Source organism: Lonchura striata, chromosome 12 (genome assembly GCF_046129695.1).
Source record: "Lonchura striata isolate bLonStr1 chromosome 12, bLonStr1.mat, whole genome shotgun sequence".
NCBI classification, from domain to species: domain Eukaryota; kingdom Metazoa; phylum Chordata; class Aves; order Passeriformes; family Estrildidae; genus Lonchura; species Lonchura striata.
In genome coordinates, this window is record NC_134614.1 from 19745021 (window position 1) to 19766511 (window position 21491).

At 45.4% G+C, this 21491-nt stretch overlaps 1 protein-coding gene across 1 annotated transcript in view; it reads right to left on the bottom strand.

Moving 5' to 3' along the window:
• FRMD4B (FERM domain containing 4B) overlaps window positions 1–21491 on the bottom strand; it is an 80899-nt gene that overhangs the window by 15059 nt on the left and 44349 nt on the right. Inside the window, exons 8-11 of the mRNA XM_021550798.3 lie at window positions 12282–12365; window positions 11030–11095; window positions 9938–9995; window positions 8970–9056 (exon numbers count right to left, since the gene is read on the bottom strand). Of these exons, the coding sequence (XP_021406473.2) occupies window positions 8970–9056; window positions 9938–9995; window positions 11030–11095; window positions 12282–12365 (295 nt within the window). The remainder of the gene's footprint in view (window positions 1–8969; window positions 9057–9937; window positions 9996–11029; window positions 11096–12281; window positions 12366–21491) is intronic.

Sequence of the window (21491 nt, forward strand, 5' to 3'; positions counted from 1 at the left end):
TAATTTCACACTCTTATACAGACAATGTGCTGCAAATTGAGGATTTTGCCAGTGACAACATCTGCCTCCATCAGTAGCACATTTAATTTCACTGCTATAAGTTCCCAGAGATCTTGGCGGGGCAGCTAAAGTAATTTTCTCTCTGATTAAACACAAAAATCTCTTTACAATGTAATTGTATAGACAACTATGTTCTACTTCCCTGAGTCAGAACATCCCCAGGGAATGGCAGAAGCTTGGAAAAAACCAAAACTCTCTTGTGTGTCTTTTCACAAGAGAAAAGACACAGTGTGTCTCTTGTGAAGACACACTGTGAGACATCCAATGTGACATTTTGGAGAAGAGGTACAGCATGTACAGAACAACAACAGCTACAGGGGGAAGCCACCCCCAGCACATCCTTCTGCTGGAAACCCACATATTTCCTGCAAAGTGCCAGCTGGGAGAAGCGATCAAAGTCAGTTGGGGCTTGGCAGCTGCACCCGTGGGATCAGAATTTCATATGAATTTGCTCTCCTTTCACAGCAGCATCAGCCACCCCCTGGGGATGAGCCATTGGGGGCTGCATCTTCCCAGCCCAGCCTCGCAGGTTTCGGCAGCACCACCTCCTGCCCCCTTCTCCAGCAGTGCCAGGGTGCCTGGATGCACTTGGGGACCCAGATGATGTCCCCCAGACCATGAAGGGCTGCAGAGGTGCAGCAGCTCGCTGCAGTTTACATCAGCTGCTTGCCAGAGCTGCAGCCCACAGGGGTGCTCCCACCCAGCTGGGCAGGCAGGGACAGGGCTCAGTGAGAGATCAGCCCTGGACACCAGGGATCCAGCCGAGGCACCCAGGCCTTCACAGCAATTCCCTCCTTTCCCTGCTGGAGTTTTTCCAAATCCTCAAGGGTGCAGCCAGCACAGCAGAAACCCCCAGGACACACAACATTCCCACTGGCGTTTGCCAAAACCTGACATGCCATGCTACCTCCCAATATAGAAGCACTTCAGGTGTTGTAAAAAATTATGTATTAGGCTGTGATGCATCTGAAACATTTGTAACACAATGAAACATAACCCAGCACATTTGTGTTTTGGGGGAAAGTGGCTCTTTGAGCAGCCTCTGCCTCCGTTTAATTAAAACTTTCCTAGGAGTACAACTGACTATTAGAACCTGCCGTAGAAGAAGTGAAGCCGAGTGGAAATGCAATTTACTTGAATTAATAAATTATTTTCTAGACGACTGTGGAAGTTTCCCTCTGCTGCTTGAGTAAGTTTGTGTTTGTCTCACAGCCCTCCTGCCCATCCACACCGCTGTCAGAAACGCCTCTTTTCAACTCTGCGCTGAACTTTGAAAATAAATCCATTAACAAAAACGCAAAAGGAAACAAGCCCAGCAGTCTGTCGGGACATTGAGCAACAGACATCGTGCTCCAGCAGCGATCCCAGCCGGGATCCCGGCACAGCCGCGGCCGCTTCCCCGCGTCCCGCACTCACCTGGCCGCAGCCCCGATCCCGGTCCCGATCCCGAATTCCCGGCCCCGCCGGGCAGTGTCAGGGGTGGCATGGGCAGGGCACAGCCGAGCCGTCCCTCCGTCCCTTTGTCGTGCTGCTCCTCTCCGGCAGCTTCGCCTCCCACTGCTGACACACGCCTGACATCACCACCCGCCCGCTCCGCTGCGGCGCCTCCCACACCCCTTCCCCAGACAGAGGGAAAAACCCAACAGCGGAGGAACAGGGAGGATTCCACCGAGGGGCTGCACCCCTGGGAGCACCCCCGGGTGCCTGTGGGGGCCAGGGGCTGCCCGGGGTCCCCGCGGTGCCGTGTCCGGCCCCGCCAGCCTTGACTCACACCCAGAGGCAACAGGTCCAACCAGAAGCATCATCCCGCGTTCCCGGCCGCCCGCTCCCACGCTCGTAAAAACCATGGGCGTGCTTCAAACATGACCTCTGGAAAAAAAAACTGCCTCGCTGCGCCTCTTATCGCGGCGGGGGATGGATCCCCGTCGCCTTTATCACTTCCTTCGGGTTTTTCCCCTCCGGATGCGCTCGACATTCCTTGAGGGCTGCGGGAGAAGGGGGCACCTGTCCCAAGGTGGGTCGCGTTTGGCAGGAGGACAAAACGCAGCAGCTCCAGCACCTGGAGCAGCCTCCTGCCCTGGCAGAGGGACACGGGGGTCTGTGCAAATCCGACACCACGACCACTTCCAGTGCCGAAGAAAGAAAAAAAAAATAGGCGTTTGCATTTTTAAGAAAACCCGCATGGAACTGCCTCAGGATGTGGGTAGAGCTTTGCTCCATTTCCACTGCACCCTGTGAGATCCATCCCAGCCCAAAAGGAGCTGAGGGGCGCCGCAAGCATTCGCAGCTGGGTACATTCAGCACAAAGACATCTCTGCCTCCTTGCCCAAAGGATAACTCCAGCTCCCCGCTCTGCTGTTCCACAGCAGCAGAGAAGGGAATTGGCGTTGTACTCAAAACACATCTTTGCTCTTGAGGACTCAAAAAGTGCCCTGTCCTCAAACTATCTCATTTAAGAACAATATAAACTCCTTAGCTATCACCTCCTCTGACAAACGCTCCTAAATCAGGTTCTTGTAAAAAAGGCTGATGATTAAATGAACAGCTTCAGAGTAAGTTGTGAGCCAGTAATATTTATACAGATGCACATAAAAATAATCCTGAATGAAAGTATTACACTTCTCTGCCTAACACACTTGGATTCATGAAGACAAGAGGGGAAAAAAATTACTCAATACAAACAAGGGCAAAGCAATAATGTTTCTTCAACTGAAATTTTTCTAACTCATGGTCAAAAGGCAACACTCAGGAAACCGTCACCGCTCTAGAGATATCCTGCTCCCTTCAAATACTCCCCACCCTGTACAGACATGTTCCTAAATAATTCCTAATTTCAATCTTACCTAAACTACATGCATATTTAAAGACAAAAGAGTGGCAAAAAAAAAAAAAAAATCTGGAAATCTGGAACTGGTTTTTGAGGGCTGGAAGAACAATTAGGAATAATTAAAATGTTTTTGTAGAAGTTTTGCAATGTATGTTCCCTTTAACCAGATGATTAAGTCCACTTGAGCTAATTAATGTTTTCTTAATAGCCTTCACATCCACGTAGGTTGTCAGATCCTAAAATGCTCCTGGAAAATACTGAGCATCCCAAGGGGCTGCCTGTCTGACTCTGAGTAGAACTTGGCTTGGTCAAGGCTGTTTTTCTGATTTTTTTTTTTTTTTTGCAGAAGGCGGAGGTACAACTCTGATCACATCTCATTACCCAGGCACCTCTGTGCACCAGCCAGACTCCTACCACCCAGCTGCTGCTTTTCTAGCCCACGAGTTTAGGTTTCCCTGTATTTCTACTGTGATTCAATTCCAGGTATCAGGAAGCACTGAGTAAAAAGGAATATCCCTCCTCCCTGCACAAAAAGAACAGTAATAGTCTAAGGCAACCCAAGTAGGCATGGCATGTCTAAATGTTGAAACACCTTAAAAGCAGCAGCTGGTTTTTCACCTGGCTGATCTTGCATCCAGTTTTGAATAAAATTCAAGTTTGTCCCTGCCTGGCAGCAGGAGCAAACTGGCTCAGAAAAACGGTCCTGTCAGGATGGCAGGCAGGAGCTGGCAGAGACCCTGCCCAAAGAGACGTGCAGGAGAGCTGCTCAGGCTCCTGGCTCAGCATTGCTGTGAGCCTGATGAGTTTTGTTTAAAAAATAATATTTTAGCTTTTTTTTTTTTACAAAGTTTCTTTTTGCAACGAGGTGTAAATGTGGAGAGCAGCTCAGTGCAGGGCATGCTGCTGCACCAGCCCACATGCTGGAATTGCACCTGGGACGTTCCCAAAGTTAGTGACAAATTCTGACCAAGAGCTAAATTACCCAAATCTCTGGCTTTCCACCCAGATGGTCTTTGAGTAAGGTCAGCATGGAAGTGCAAGCCATGCCACAGTGTTTGCAGCAGCCTTTCCCTCGGGAAGCACTTCCAAAGCACCTTGTGGTACGTGCAGTGCCTGCAAGGAGGCTCAGCAACCAGCACCTCGGGAACTGGCTGGGAACAGCAATCTGCAGACAAATCTGGCAACTCAGAGCAAGGAAACATAAAAGATTTCTGCCCACAGGAATGCACCCCACCCGATGAGGGAAATTACCACCCAGCAGCGGCGCTGGGAGCAGGCTGTGTTTCAGCCCCTCGACTGCACTCAGCTGCCTGGCACGCTGCCCTCAGCTGCAATCCTGTGTTTCACTGCTGCCCTGCCTGCCCATGAAGGGAGGCACTTGAGGAGATGGCAGCAGAGCCAAACTGCCCCACCTGCAGCAGCTTCTGAGGGAAAGAGGCAGACAGCTCCCACCTGTGCCAGCATAACTCGGCAGAGCTCACCTGCAGGCATCCTTCATCCCTTAAATATTAAGCCAGTCCTCTAAAAACCTCTTCAATCATATTTTGTTCTAATACCTTATGATGCTTTTTTGCCTTGTCCTCACTAACACTGGCATCATAAGACTGAGATGTCTGCCCAAAACATTTGTGTTTTGCAGCAGGTAACGTTCAAGCGACTTTTTTGCACATCTGGAAAGAACTGAATTTCAGAACAGCCTCACAAAAACTGTGGTTTTTTTTAAGTAATTATGCAAGCTTAGTATCTTCTATCTAAATCAATGGCTTGGTGAGAAATAAACACCATAAAAGAAATCTCTGCCTAATTAGAGCTGCCTGTTGAGAAGGCTGTTCCAATGCTGCTGTGTTCTGAACTATTCAGCAAAGCAGGACAGCAAATTTACATTAAGTAAATGTTCTGCAAGAGAGAACTTTCAGCATCAACTTTTAGCATATGTTGAATTAAGAAAGAAGTATCATAATAACTCTTCCTCACACCTCAGGAGCAATGCATCCCAACAAAGAGGAAGTCATGCAAAAGTGTCAGAATGCTTGGAAGGGTGAACAAACTGCTCCTGGACAAACTCAAGACACAAAAAGACACCTACAGAAGGTGGGAGAAATACAGAGAAATTATCTGAGCAGCCAGGGGTCTGATTTGGAAAGCTAAAGCCCTGGAAGTATTAAATCCAGCTAGGGATACTGTGAAGGTGATGAGGCCCTGGCAAAGGTTACCCAGAGAAGCTGTGGCTGTCCCTGGATCCCTGGGAGTGTCCAGGGCCAGGCTGGCTGGGGCTTGGAGCACCCTGGGATAGTGGAAGGTGTCCCTGATATGTGGCAGGGGGGTTGAAATGAGATGATCTTTCAGGTTCCTTCCAGCCCACACCATCCTGTGATCATCACTGCCCATTTCAAAACCAGTACATGCTAACAAAAACACTTCTGAGAACACAATGCAGCCAAGACATCAAGCAGTAGAAACGATTTTCTTGGACATTTGAAACAATACCACACCAAGATTAGTTCTTCTCTTCAGATAACATAGTTAATTTATCACGAGGGAGTCGCCCACAGAAACACAATGAAGTGGGAGAACAAGTCAAAGAGCCAGCAAGCTGCCTTCTCCAGCCCTCAGAAGATCCTCACATACTGGCTGAACACAGAATAAACTCAACTCATACCATAATACACCCTCCATTAACAAGTCTTACATTGTTTATCTCACCAGTGAGAAGAATGGGGTAGAGATAAGGGGAGATCTATTCTGGCTTGAAATGACAAAGTCCTGGGACCTGTTTTATACTTTTCCTAATTGATTCGGAGGATACTGGGGACAGGATTTTGGCAGGCCACCTCACAGCAAGCAGGAGGCACTTCTCCAAGCAGGAGGTGACTCTCAATATTAACTGCAACTGAAAGAGAATATGTTTGCAAAGCAGCAGGACTGCAGAGCTAATCCCAGGTCTGAGCTCAAATCTGAACAAGGGTTGCCAAATTCAGTCTGTTTTAATGCCCTGTGAGACTCCAGGATGATAATCAAGTGAGCTCAGTATAACCTCCAGCCAGCATGGAGCCACTGCTTTTATCTACAAAGACAATTTTCATAAATGACACACAAAATAATTCTCCCTTTTCAGTCTGTTACAGAGCTGGAGCACAGTGCTTCCCTCAGTGCCTCAGCTGGCAGTCCTGGGTGATGGGGAACACTTGGGCTTTTCTAGAAACTGCTCCCAAAGCAATACAGGAGTGACTTGGAGCAACAAAACTTCCTTGTCCAAACCATCTCAAGTCAACCAGCAAAATATTAATAGCTGGAGCCAAACCTCCCCAGCCAGCTCTGCACAGCTAGACAGCCAGGGCAGGTTCTCCAGGTCCAGCCCCAAATCACACACCAGCCTCCCCGATGGTGAGCTGGAGCCCTGGCAGGGCTGGTGATAGGGATCTGGAGATTGCTTCACCCAGGCCTCTCCTGCAAGTTGCTTCCTGTGAGCAGCTCTCAGCCTTGGACTCCATGCACTGGTGTTGATCCAATAACAAAATCTTGGGATAACCACTGTGCTCCAAGGCTCGTATTTAGGTGTCTTTGCCTGAAGACCTACTTGGATAAAGCCAGAAGATTTCACTTTTTTAAGAGGGTGGTTATATTTCTTTGGATTTAAGTCATCCTCCATTAATGGGTGCAGCTAATGTAGATTTTATTTCTATTATATATAATGCAATTTTATTCTAAATATGGAGTTGGCACTTGCAAGATACTTGTGATTCTATGGTAAAGCAAACACATCTGACAGCACTACAGAAAAGACAGAGAACAAAATAAATCTCCTTGATGTGAATCACTGAGGCACAGGTATCAATTTCTGTTAAAAGCCTCTATCAAAATGCTGCAGCTTTCCCACCACAACCAGTGTCAGAGAGGTTTGCACACTCAGAGATCACTTGTAGCTTTAAAATTCAGGAAGGCCAACTCAGTCTTCATTGGACTTGGACTCAGCCTTTCCCTCTTAGTATTCTCTATTTATGTATCAGCTGCATGCATATTTAACCATCACCAACTGGAGAAGTGGAGCACAATGAGGATGCTCTTTCCCAGATGGCTGGGGATAAACACAACAGCAGTTTTGATCCATGGTATAAACAGCTAGATAACACCAGCACACGGCAGTTGTGAGTTTGGCTCCATTCCCAAAAAGCAAAGCAAGAAAATTCTGCTAAATCCAGCAAAACTAGCAACTAGCACCACTGCTCTAAAAGACAGGAATAGTTTACATGCCTATTCCCCTCCTGCCTGCTGCTTCAGAGAGACTCCTGGGAGATTCAGGCAAGCTGTCCATACTCCTCTCTCTCTGAAATAAATTCTGATACATTGATAAATATGAACAAACAACAACACTGATTAAAAGGAACTTCTGCCTGCTCCATCACAGGCAGCAGGGCTGTAGTTACACTGAAATAAGCAGCAGTATCCTCAGCATTTTAACTCCAAACCCAAGTCTGGGTATGGGTGCCCCTCTAGACCCGCTGTCTGCTTTTCCTCCCAAAAGTGATCTGATTCTAATCACTTGCCCAAAGTGCACTTTGTATTTCAAACCCAGAAACATTTTTCATATAAAGAAACTGTTTGTATATTTAGCCACTCGTTAGAGGCAATAATGGCTCAGGACAAGTGGTGGCTTATGTAATTTTTGTCCCTTTGCACTGACACCAGAAAAATCCTTAAGGATACTACAGCCATATCCATCCCCACAGTTTCAATTAGCTTACAATTAGGCTCCTCTCTCTCACCTTCCCTATTCTCATTTCCATTGTAATGCTTCCACTCCAGAGATGATCTCTGGATTTTACTTTATTTTTCTTATACACAGCTCCTGCTGCATTCAAAGACAATGCCTCATAACTAACTGTAGCAGGGTGTGACTTGGTATCTGGGCCCTGCTGACCTTAAAAAATTTTCTTAATCAGCCTGGTTGATGTTGTAAACTGAAATCCCACAAGCATAAAAAATGCTTGGCGAAGCAATGCTTTCAGCCAGGCAGGCTCCATTTTCTTGGAGAGCATTGCTGGTCACAGCTGGACATCTTGGCTGCAGAATCATCTTTTCCTGGCTGGAAAATCTTATAGATGTTGCCTAAAATCAGGGAAGTGCTCCAGGGCAAGAGGACCTCCTTGATGCTCTCCTTTGACATTCAATGGCTTCATCAAGTGGACTTGATTTACAAAGGGTTCCTCCTGTGTTACTCTCTTTTAATGCAGGCATGGGAAGAGACACCTGGGATAAAACTCTGTATTTTACTAAACAAAGCCACACAGGTACATAAATACACCAAAAGAAACCAAGTCACAGCCTGCTCTGGTAAAAGAGAAGATCAAGTTGGAACCTTGAAGGGGGGATTACTCTTTAACAAGGAAGTTTTGTTAAGCTGTGCTTTTTGGCACCAATACATTAAACGGTATCATTTAGCAAATGTAAAAATTCCCTGGCGAGGAGCTCAACTTCATGTGAACTCCTGCCCAGATAATTCCTGGGGAAAGAAGAACAGCAAACTCCCAGGTCTCCATCCCCTCATGGCTTAGATGTTTTAGTGAAGACACACTGGGAAGCAGTGGGTTGGAGAAGGAGGAGGGTGACTTCCAGTACACAGCATTTATTCTAAATTTCCCCTTAGAATTTATGGAAACACACAGTTGCTTCAACAAGCCTTCAATTTCATGCAGTTCTTCTTGTTTTTTGCCTGTATCAGTGGAGCCTTTTATGCATCATGTACAAAAAAACCCCCACCTACAAAAGTGAACTGAAAACACTGCCCGAGTACAAGGCCTTGCAGAACCACAACTGCTTCATATTTCTGTAGTTATCCCTGGGGGCTGCCAAAATTCCCACCCTGAGACCACCAAACTCAAGACACACGAGCCAAAGCTCCCAAAGGGAGTTTCCACTATCTAGGAGAGGGAGAGATTTACGGCCTCAGTGCCAGCAGAAATCTCCTTCTGCCTCCAGTCTTTGGTCTTTTGCCCACCAGTCTAATAAGCAACAGCTTAAATGAGTACATTCTGACATGCAACACCATACCATATAAAAAAAGTCAGATGCAAAAAAAACTTACTTTTCTGGGCTTAACTTTATCTTGTAAGTCGTACTGGCCGATTCCTTTGTAACTTATTCCAAGCCACCATGGGATTCCTTGTTTATCCTGAAAAATGGATGTCTACGTCAACCAAGAGCTACTTAAGAATTAGGCAATTCCAAGATTACAGCCCTTTTGTACTCTGTGACAAGTACAAGTAGGTACAGAACGAGGATTTTCTGGCAAACAAATTGACGTGAAGTGGATTGCTGGGGTGAAGGTGGAAACTTTCTCCCTCACAGAAAACCAGGTGGTGGCTGTGCAACGTGGGCAGAAAAGCGACAGTGCTGCTGAAACAACGGGGTGTCACTGCTGGAGGAGTGGCTGTGGAGGGGAAGGACAGGGGACAGAAAAAAAACTGTGGCCAATGACTGCATCCACTAAATTCAGGCATGGACAGCCACAGGAGGAGACACCAGCACAAAACATCAGCTTCTCAGATACCGCAGTCACGGCCATGACTCAAAAGTAAGGAGACATCATCTCTGCGGAGCTCTTCGGCACAAAACACTTTGGCCCCGTCTCTGCTCTACAAATGGGAATAAATGGTGTAGTTCCATCACTCTGCAAAGGTATTTCTCAGCATTTCCCCACTCCAAGCACGCACCACTAATCACCTGCCACTTAGGAGGAGTCTTTTCAACATTCTATTTTTCTAATCTTGATTAATGTCTCTGGGGAAACTGCTTCAGCTCTAGAAGTGATACCCAGTTTAATTAAGATAATAGGAATTTAGCTCCTGATAGGATTACATAAGGTTTTATAAAGATTCCTTTCTGCTTTCTGGAAACAATTTTTTAAGTACATTGAATGGGGAAAAATTACAGAGGTTGAAAAATGTGGGGTTCCACACTGATAGAAGGCACTGAATCATCCAACTGCTCCTTTAGGAATGCAATCCCTCATAATAAGCTCAGCAATCACATTATCTATAGTCAGTTACTGACCTTTACTCCATAGTAATGAACTCCATATGTTGGCAAAGCTTCTACCACTTTCATGTACCTGCAGACAGATTTATAGCATATCAGATTATTTTCTCTGGAGGAAGTAATATCTATTAACATATTTTTTTCACACATACATCCAGGACACGTCATTTATCATCTGCATATTTTGAAGGCCTTAATAGTTGAAGGCTCATGTTTTCAGAAAAAACTTATCTTGGCTTGGGGAAAGATGGGGTATTTTGGCCCAGTTAAGCAAAAGGAAAATCTCTCATACAACGGAAAATTCAATCTTTTATCAGAAGATAAAAGAAAAGATAACTGAAACCAAAATTCTGACTTGAACATGTGAGCCTTTTGGGAAACATTGGCAGGAAAGACCTGCCTATAATTATTCCATTATGGAGCTCTAGTTACAAAGGATAGGCTCCAAATGACTATGTTTATATACCATTGTACAACTGTTTCATTAGGCAATTCAGAAAACCACTGAACAGACCATTTTTCCCTTGCTCCTACTGAAAAAAGAACCACAGATTATTGAGACAGATTTACAGGCACTGAGATACATGAGAAAAACTGCAAGGAGTCTGCACTGTCCAGCCATGGCTGTCATCTCAAACATCTCATAATATATCCTACTGCATCTGCTTGTAGGTAAATGAAAAATACAATTCCACAGGCTCAGTGGGCAGCTTGGAAGACCTTGATGTTTTGAAAGCCAAATTCTGAACATTTCAGAATTTCTTACAGGGGATAGGGCAATATCCACCCTTAAGAGTTTAGAATGAGAATTAATTGATGGCAGGCAACGTATGGAGAAGAGTCTTCCAATAAAGTAAGATCCAATGTCTTTTGTATTTGAGGTACTCAAATGACTACACAAGTGCTGAACTGCAAGCCTGTGAAATGTGAGACTTCAGATAATTCCACTTTGCGATGTAACTCAATAAAAAGAGAATCTGACAGACACAAACGATGTGGTTTGCAGGCAGTAATGACCCAAAGAATCTGCCTTGCCACTTCTCAACCAAAAAGAACAGGAGAAAAGTAAAAATATCATCTTCACAAATTAACAAGTGTCATACTCACTGAACAATGGCTTGTCCTCTGGTCAGACCTTTGATTTGTGTATAATGCTCAATTACTCTGTCCTCACTGCAAACCAAGCACAAAACCCAATTTAGAGGCTCAGTGACTTTGTTCATGTGCGATGGCATCTGTTGAAGCTCAGCCACCTGCTCAGCATGCAGAGAAGGGTTCCCCTTGCATGTTCCTTGCTCCAGTTTACATTCTGGTTCTTGCTGAGTTCTTTCCCACCCTTCATTAGGCAGCGTGGAGCTGCCTGGCTGATCCCCACCATCACATCCTGCCTTCCAGACTAATTAATGAACCATTTCGGATCAGCCTGTTCTGCTGCAGATGCTGCTGCAGAAGAATGGTCCTAATTGTGGAAATTCATCTTAATGTTCTAAAGGACCCAAACTTCAAAGGCCGGTTAATGCTCCATATGTAAGACAGAAGAAGTTTAACCAGAGCTGTTTTCATTCCTGTGTATTTCTTCCCCCTGACATTTCATAGGTGAAAAAAAACACACATTTGTCAGCAATGACCTTTTTGCATTTTTCCTATTACATATTTCAACATTTTGTTTTGGAGGAATGTGAAATAAAATATGCATTTCTCTGTCAGACAGTTGAAAGCAAAGAAATACCCAGCAGTATTCATTCAGAGACAAACAAATTATAAGCAAGCATGGTATACTTGAAAATCCATCACGTACACATCAAGCCTAAAAAACCAAAACAAATGAGGGAGTTGAATTTGCACAAAGGGCATAAATTCCAAGGAAACAATATCACTGATTCATCCTAAACGCTGTTTTCCTTTGCAGCAAATTCAAGCCCCAGAATTGCAACTTTCCTGCCTTTCTAGATTATTTTCTTCCCCTGTGCTGTTGAGAGGGGCTGGGTGGGCAGCTGGCAGCCAGCAAGGGTCAGCTCACCACAAAGGCTCCACTGTGTGACAGATGAAGACTGAGGTGCTCTCTGCAAACCCAGGCCTGGCTGGAGTTCAGACTTCAGCTCCTTCTATTGCAGGGTCCCCACATACTCTGATCCAGCAGTTTCTGACTCAGCAATTTAATTTGAGCAAACTTTCAAGGAGGAATTTGCATCAGATCTTGCATAATTTATAATCGTCTTAAAACCGGAAATGCTTGAAGATGAGCAATTAACTCCATGTCCTGGGCTGAAAACTTTTAGAGGAGTTTGCAAACTGCTTAAAATTCATCTTGTTGTTACCACTCATAGCAATGATTTACATTTTAAATTAAACAGCTCACCAGTAAGCAAGTGATGGATGCTCCTGCAGTGTCTTGGTAGGAAAGACTGGCAGTGTCTTCAAGTCTTTTCTAGTGTTCTCATCACTGAAAAAGCAAAAATGGCCCAGAGTCAGTGCTAGTGAATCACAGATGGACTCATTAGTTGGGGCAGAAGGAAGGGCTGTATTTGCTGCTCACCAGTGTGGAGGGTTGCCCCATGTCAGGCTGTCATAGCAACGTAACTCTAGATGCCCTCTCACATGACACTGATGGATATGGTGTCATGCTCATTATACACACACGTGATGCTCAGGCCACCACGGTATCAATATTTATTTTGCACACCCTCACTCTATTTGCTGAGTGCAGAATGAGCCCTGAAACAGCTGCAGAAAGCCCAAAAGTAAAGCTTGTAGTGCTAAGTTTTGCTCTGTCTTTAACAATACATTTCACAAAGCAATGTGGTATTTGTTAAATCACAGAAGTTTAACACAGATCTGATTCAAAACAAAGGGTTTCGCTTCATACACTTTCAAATATTTCCAGTGAAATTAGTTCTCCTGTATTGCCTATTGTATAGAAAGTTCAAATATTCTGAACTCTAGGCCCAACATTAAATGAAATACAGGGGGGCTGAAGTATTTGAATGGAATTTGTCATGACAAAACCATGGCAGAATATTTTAAAAGTTTTTTAGGGACATCAGTAAAATGGTTAATATTTTCTCCTCACATGGTCCATTAATTAATCAGCTGAAACCTGCACGCCCCATTTTGGCAGGATTTCTGCATGCCTTCGCAGCAGCGCCAGCAAGCACCAACACGATTTTTCTATGCAAAGAATGCACCAGTCACGTCCATCAGCATCTGCCTCAACTTTGTCCAGGCTTTCCTTGAAGGTGTTTTTCTGCTCCCAACCTCTCTTGTACTGTTAGAGCTTTCATCAGAGTGATGTCCCCCTTTGCCATGACCACTGAGGATGGAGCTCTGCACATGGAGGACACAGCAATCCCCCCCACCACGATTCCATCTCCCAGATGCCACATGGAAAATACAGGAGATTAAAAGTTGTTTTTGTTCCTCAGGATCAGGGGCTAATCCCTGTGCAAGGCTCTTCCCCAGCCCTGACAATGAGCCTCAGCCCTGAGTAAGGGGGACCACCTCTGGGGACAAGGAAACAGTTCAATCAACAGCCTATTTATTCTGCAACTTCTTTGATGAAGCTGCCAAGAAGGGGTCAATTAGCACCGAGGAGTTCGGGTTGCTGCACTCTTCTGCCAGGAATATCCATTTTTCTTTGCAAGCTGGCCAGCACCCAAGTGCCACTAACCGGGACACCTGGGTAGAAAATCAGGATTTCTCCTTCCAGCACTCAAATACTCACAAAAAGCTGAGTTTTATTCACCCCTTGCAAGCCCATTTTGATGGGATCAAAAGGCTGCGGGACATCTCGGCTTGCAGAGAGAAGGCAATGCAGACACAGAGCACACTCATCTGAGGCCGCAGAAATCAGAGCAAAGAATAAAAAAAATCCACAAAAAAAAAAGCCAAAAAACCCAGAAAACTACCAAAAACCAAATACAACCAAACAAAAAACCCAAACAGCACCAAAAAAAAAAAAACAATAACAAAAACAAGAACAACCAAATATAACATTGGCCTGAACTCCCTCTTAAAGCTGGAAGTTTTGGCCCTCCAACTTCAATCACAGACTCACAGGATAACTGATAATTAAACTGCAATTTTCCTCCTATTTTTAAACCTGATTTATCACTGCAATGGCTGCTCTAGCAGGCAGAATTGGCAGGGAGCTACAGTGAAGTAGGAGAGGTTTTGGAAGGAAGTACTAACAAAATAGCTCATTTTTACCAAACAAAAGGGCTGTTTCTGTACACGTAGATTCTCAGCCCTGTATTCATTATCAGAGGTTTAATGGGTGGCCATTAAACCCCTGTTTAGCAATCTGGTTGTAAGGGCTGAGGCAATAATAAGGAGGCTGATGCTGGGAGGCCAGGGCTGAGCTCTGGCAGAGCAGGGGACAGATGACACCCAGCTGTCACCACTACACGTGGGTGGAGAGGTCCCAAACTCTCCTTCCCCAAGCCTTACGGGGCCAGGAGCCTCCCCATCACTGAGAGTCTGCAGAAATGCCTCAAATCCTGGCAGCTGCATCTCCCATGCTCTGAAATGGCCTCCAAGAGCTCTACTGCCTTCTTGTTTGGGCCCTTCCCCTCTCTGCTTGGTTTTTGGGCCCCTCGCCTCTCTAGATGTGGCTAAGTAGCAACTTTATCCTCCCCAATGCCAAAACAAGGGTGCTAGTTAAGCTTGAGTGATGAGTAGCAGCTCATCAATCTGGAGATGTCTACTGCTGAATTTAAATGTTGAGGGCCAGCCAGCAAACCCGCCTCCAAGCAGGGCCTGTGGGCTCTGAGCTGGGGCACGAAGCGATCAAAGGGCTGTCACCACGTCTGTGCCATGACAGGGGGCACGTCCCTGCAGCACTGACCCAGAAGCACAGCCCTGCTGCAGACTGTCAGCAGGCAGGGGCCACGGAGCTGTGACAATTTACAGCAGAGCTGGGCCTTCTCTCCTGCCAACCTACAAACCCATCCAATTTCTTGCAACAGCAGAGAATACACTGATTTTAGGAGGCAAAACTGGCTCCTGGGACTTGTCTTCCTCACAGGACTCAACCTTACACCCTGAGGTTCAGACACCATCCCATTTGCATGCATTGGAAGAAGTCCATCCAAATGGACTTATAAGGCCTGAAACACCCTGAAAAGCAACATGAGGATTTTTTTTCCCTTGCATAATTGTAAGATCAAGCATGAAACAATCCTAGAAAAATGTAGAAGACCTGGGAGAGACGGGGCACAGCTCCTTGCACGCTGGATGCCTTCAGACAGTGCAGGCTGGCACGCAGCAGCCTGGATCTGATGACTGCAAGCCCCAGGATTAGAGTTTGGGATGATTCACAGCTTCAGGGATAATAAAAGCCTCAAATGGTCCTCCTCCTCCTTCCACAGAGTCCATTATCACTTCATCTGCACCAAGCAAGTCTCCCCTTGACCTTCAGGATCACTTTCCCAAGCCCTCCCAGACCCAGCTGTTCCCCAGAGGTGACAACTCCTGATAGCAGGAGCTGCGGTTTGAGTTACGACCTGTTCCTGTTTGGTTTCACAAGAACCACGAGATGAAACAGCAATCCCAGGGCAGACAGCCCCGGCTCCAGATGTCCCACCACCCCCATTATCTGCCAGCCAAACGCCCAGTGCTGTACGTGGCATGTCCATGGTGGGCTCCCACCAGGAGAAGGATGTGGCTGTCAGGATGGGGCGGCCCCAACTTGCCTTTAATCTGACCCCTGCTATGGAGGGGGTTTCTGGACTGGTGGTTTTTGGCATAATTTCAATACATAAACTGCCCAGAGTCAATGGGACTGAACAGTTTTTGGCAAAAGGTTTGTTTATTCCCCAGGAGAATATAGGAAACTCTCAACTCAAGTATTTTTCCACTATGGAGAAGAATTAAACAAAAGCAGCAGACAGACCTTTCCTTCCTATTCCACCCTCTAAACAGGACTTTTCTCTCTGGCAGATACAAAGCAGAACTTGAATCAATCTGGGCAATGCAAATGGAAATAATGAAAATTTGTCTCAGAGCCTCCTCATGCCAAACCTCAACTTGCACTCCTGGTACTGCCCATAATTAATTCTCTGTCCCAACATGATCAAAGGTTTGGTAAGATGCTGTCCCCAGCACACCCTGCTCGTCAGTGCTAGCTCTATGGAGAGGGAGCTTGACTCTAAAATAACCAGATAACATGATTAAAAATATTTGATCATGTACCATACTATCAATGGGACTTCCTAGCTGAAACTCCAGCAGCAAAGCAGGACCAATCTTATGAGCTTCCTACACCCTGCTGATGTTACAGTGAAATTTTAAGCATCTTGCTAAAACCCCCACCAGAAATCCATGAAGGAACTAAGCCAGGAAGGAACTAAGCCAGACCATAGTGGCATGCTCTACCTAGAGCACATTACTGAAAATTTAAAGAGTTACATATTTATGCCCCCAGAAAGTGTGTCTTGACAGCTTGTAATGGAATGATACAACACTCCCTGCCAGGCAAAGATTTACAGAACTGTGCTAATGAGGACCATTTGTCAATAGGTTTCCCTGTACTTACTGTCAAAAACCAGCTTATGCCCCTTGCCAATGCAGGTAAGAGCTTAGATGGAGTATGATATGGTTAATGAGAGTAACAAAACATGAAGAGCAAGCAACACACCCAGCAGCAAAAGCCATATATTGGACTACAGCATAGAAGCTTATCAGCCCACAGATTCTTTGTAAATATTAACAACTTAATGAGGACAGGACTTCAGACAACTCTTAACTGACTAAAGCAGAGGCAGGTGTGTCTCCCTTTGCTGAATTGTGTTTATAACACATAATAAGGGACAAATTTATCACTAGGGAAAGTGCATTGTATAGCAACTTTATTCTTGGAGTTCCTTGACCTCACACAAATACTTTCTTGTGTTACTACAGGATCATTGGATTAAGTCACTCCTTGGTTCTCCTGAATGTCATTATCTTATGTTCAGATAAATCTTGAAATTAATTTTAGGCATAGCACAGGTAGAATTTAGAGTGGCCTTGTCTTTAGAAAATGTCAATCAGCCTCTCAAAATTAACGTGAAAGTTATTTCATGGACCAGAATATTTGAGAATGACATATGAGATTCACAGAAATGTACAGCTGCACAGCAAAAGGATGATACACTATTACCCTACATCATGAAGGTTATTCAAAGCATTTCCATTAGGATTTGTCACCTCACTCTCTTCAAGATATTTAGAGCTAGCAAAAGAAATACTCCAAAACAGCACATGATTAGAGCAGACACTTGAATGCTTGACAATCAAGGGTTTCAGAGGGTCAGATTATTCAGCTGATGGCAGTAACAGCCCTATTTCTTGAGAAAGACCACCAAATTCATTTGCACCAAATTGTACAAGAATATTCTATGCTGCTGCCCACACCCCAGCCGGGTCCTAAAGTGACTTTCTCAAGTGACCAGACTCAGGGAAACATCACCAAGGTCTCCAAGGTGCTCCCATTCCTTACACTCAGAGATGAGAACCAGCAACATGGACCATCCCATTGTAGCTGGGCTGCTTCAGCAACAGGTGCCTGCTCTGTAGGCTTTGGGTTTGCTGTAAAATAAAGAGCAAGGCAACCTCAGGCCCCCGTGGAGGCTGCTCTGCCCTCAGAGGGACCACGAGAAACAGGTGTGAGGAGCAAGCAGTGAGGCAGTGGAGGGGAAAAAATGAGCAGGGTTAAAAGTGCAGGAGAAAAGTGAGGGAAGGAGGAGAGAGCAGGGGAGGTACAGAGAAAAGATGATGGATTTAGCAGCTTTTGAGTACGCCAGAGCAGCAGGATCTTGGCAGGAGGATTTCAAAATGTGCTCTCTGACAAATCCTCTTTTGTGGCAAATGCCAGACGTTTCCCATCATTTCCCAACCTTTCAGTTCATGGTCTGCTGGCACACTCAAGAAAGTTATTTTTCTATTGAAGGGAGCCCAGGATGTGGAAAGGCCATGAACAAGGGGCTCCCGTTGGTACAGGGCTGCCAGAGGCCGAGCTTCCCCTCAAGCAGCAGGAGCTTTGCTGGGGGCAGGGCTGCAGAGGCTGCCACTCCAACAGCAGATAGCAGCCGCCTGCTCAGAGAGGCATTTGAAGGGGTATTTAAGAGCCTTCCAGCCCCATCTGTGAAAAGGACACTGATAAGCAGTGCAGATGGCTTTTTTAACCCCAGCTTGTTGGACGTTCAGGCTGTGACTATGCTATGGGTTCCCACCTTGTAGAGCTGCAACAGCTTTAGCCCCACAGCTCAAGGAGGACCTCCACCAAACACAAAGTGTAGCTGGGACTGGATGACCATTCTCCATAGTTGAACCAGAGCCTTGGACTTCCAGGCCTGACTTTGAGCTCCAGTCCAGTTTCCTGAGCCAAATTTCTCTGCTTCCCAAGCACTGCCCAACTCCTGGGCAGAGCAGCAGCACCTCCTGATCTGCTGGGGTTTGGTGACCCCATACACTGGTTTTTGGAAGACAGGCCAGGAGCACCAAGGAAAATGCAATATTTCTCCTAACAGCTGTAAGCACTCACCTCTCCATATGAGAGCATGGTGAGCAGACAAACGGGAACATGAGCTGCTCCCAGAGCCACCTTGGCAGATGAGACAATGCTACAACTTCCACTCTGCAGACAAGGAACAGGGTGCCAAGGAAGCAGCTCTGCGTGGCTAGAGAAAATCTGTGACCTGGAGCTGCCCTAAATCCTCAGGGCTTCTTTTACAGCTCTTGTTGTGAAACATGAATATTCTGACGACAAACCCGTTTGGTCCTTGAACCTACCACCTACGATGGGTGGTGGATCCCATCCCACAGACCTCCTACGACACATCCATGTTTAAAGAGCTGCTTGCTCAGACCCACAGCACATGCTAGAAGTGCTCCCCTAACAGAGCAGACAAAAGCAGAATGGCTCTGCTTCACCTGGGGATTTACTGCCAAGCAAAAGATGGATATTCACAGTTGATACAACGCTTGAAGGATCCCAAGCCCTTCCTTACAACAGCAGACTGTTATTTCTAACATTCACACTTTCTTCCTGTTCGCACAAAGGTCAGCTTAGCCATATTAGTAGTGGGTTTTTAGCATGTCTGAGTACAGTAGCAAAGTTTAAAGCTTGTTATCACAGCCCGGCTGATACATGGAGATACATGGAACCACAAGAAAAATAAAGTGTCCAAATAATGATAAAGACCTGACAAATCTGCAAAAGCAAAAAAGCTGACGTTGAAAAGCTGTCGCTCCGTTTCCTCTAAGCACAAAATACACCTCAAGTGATACATCTCAGCCACAATGGGAAGGAAAAGCAAAAGATTTACTTCTGCTTTTCTAGAGTGAGGATTTTGTTAGGGATCAGACCAGAGCCCAAACTCCTGCTCACAGCTGAGGGTGCAAGACTGGAAAAAATCCCTGTAGACCTGATGAAGTTTTTCAGATATTCAATGAAAGGGAAGTGAATACATTACAACACAAAACCATGAAATGTGATTTTTACAATAGAAAAAGGCCACGTGTTTTAATATTGAACCTGTGCTTAAGCAAATTTCTAAGACAAGGGAAAAGCATCTTTTACTGGAGATGTCATGATGCTACCCCCCTTGTGACAGCTTCCCCCCTGCATGGGGGACAAGCTGGGTGATGTTGAATTTCCTGGCACCTTGCTTGCCTTGTCTCTCATCTATTTTGCATGCAGAGCACACACAAAAGACCTCTCTAGGTGGCTGGGTTGTACCCACTCTAGCTTTGCTCTCTGAGTTAAAAACAATTAATAAAAAAAGAAGAACCAAAGAAAAGAAAGTACTGTGGAGGGACTATTTAAAGAGGACAAAACACAGTAATCCCTTCTCTGCCCCTATGGAAATTGTACAAACATCACACACATGAAATCTAAAAATTACTGTTCCCTACCAAACTGCCATAATTATGTGTGAATATTAAGAGTTACATTGCTATATACAAGTAGTAAATCCCATGAGATCAGGTTGTTAAATTACTGCAAACATCCTTTTTTTTTTTCGTCTTCATCTAATCCTTTCTGCTCATTTCCACCCACAGTGTTTTCACCTAATTAATCTGCTCCATAATAAGCATTCTATACGAATTCCCTGACAGTCCTTACAGAACTACTTTAAAATAGGAAATTGTAAAAAACCATTACAATTACATCATTGCAGACTGTATATGCTTTATATGCCATGAATTGGATGAATCTACAAGTAGCACCAGTGGAAAAAACCCTGTTGCCATGAAAAGACTATACAAAAAATGGCATCTTAAGTACTTTTTCTTTGTATTTGCACCTGGTTTGCATGAAAAATAAAACACCAAGAGAAAACAATGTTTTCATCTCACAATTGCTGCCTTGGTGCTCAGGGAGATGGAGCTCAGAAGTTCCCTGCCTGGCTCCCCTCTGCCTGCTGCCTTCCCTCAGCTCCTGTTCTTCATGGCAGACCTGCATGGATTCACCAAGGAAAGCAAAATTTTCACCCTGCTAGAGAAAAATTACTGCAGTCTATTACCAGCTTTCTCTGAAGAGCGTATAAAATTCAATTAAGCTCTTGGGAAAGTGGGCATCTGATACCTATCAGTAGGGTGATCATCATCATTGTATGAAATAGATATGACTTTCCCTAAACTTGCTTATTTACTACCTTGGTTTATCATATGCTCCCAAATAAAGCAAAATAAATAATCAACCCCCTCAGCTAACAGGCTCTGAGCAAGCAGATCTTTGCTTGTCTTGCCCTAAGTTAGCTGTTTATTGAAAAAGAGGGAGCTGAGGAAAGCACATAGCTGGGTTTGACAGAGAGAGAGTTAATGGTTCAGAGCCAGTGCCAGGTATTTAAAGAAAAAGTGCTGGGAGTCACAGCTGAAAGGCAAAGCACACAATGAGTCACTTGGCAAACAAGGGCCAGGGGCACAAGGGGCACAAGGCAGCAGCAGGGCTGAGCACTGATTTACAGCCAGGCAGACACAGCCCACGGGGAGCTGGGGGCAGGCTGCAAAAGGCTGAGGGTATCAGGGCACAGGCATTTAAAAAGTGCATTTGCATGGAAAAGAACATCAGAAACTAAACTGCAGCGCTGGCACAGGCACCAGATGGATGTCCTGAGAGTGGATCCCCTGCTGACCCACCAGCTCTTCTGTATCACCACTGGCACAGGTGTGAGGAAATAGTTGGGGCTGAAACAGGATCCAGACCGAGCTTTGATCTTGGGCTGCCAGGTGAGATGTCCCCTTGGAACTCATCCCCAAACGTGTCTTCCTGCCCCAACCCCAGCCCTGGGCGTGGCCACACCAGGAATTTTCCTGGCAAAATTCCCAGAAACAGGCTGGACAAGCCACCTCCAACAGACCTCAGGTGTGTCCTGTTCCTGAGGGTTAGCGGTAGAGCAAGCAGGTGCTTTGCTATCAGACAATTATTAACTTCTTTCCAACAGCTATTTTCTTGCACTGCCCTCATTATCTTACCTGCACTCTTTTCCACCAAGAGATCTTCCAGTTTGCCTGGCAAAATATTCAGCCTCCTAACTAAACACTACCCAAAAATCTCACTCTGAGCACTCACTCTTAATTAAGAGCA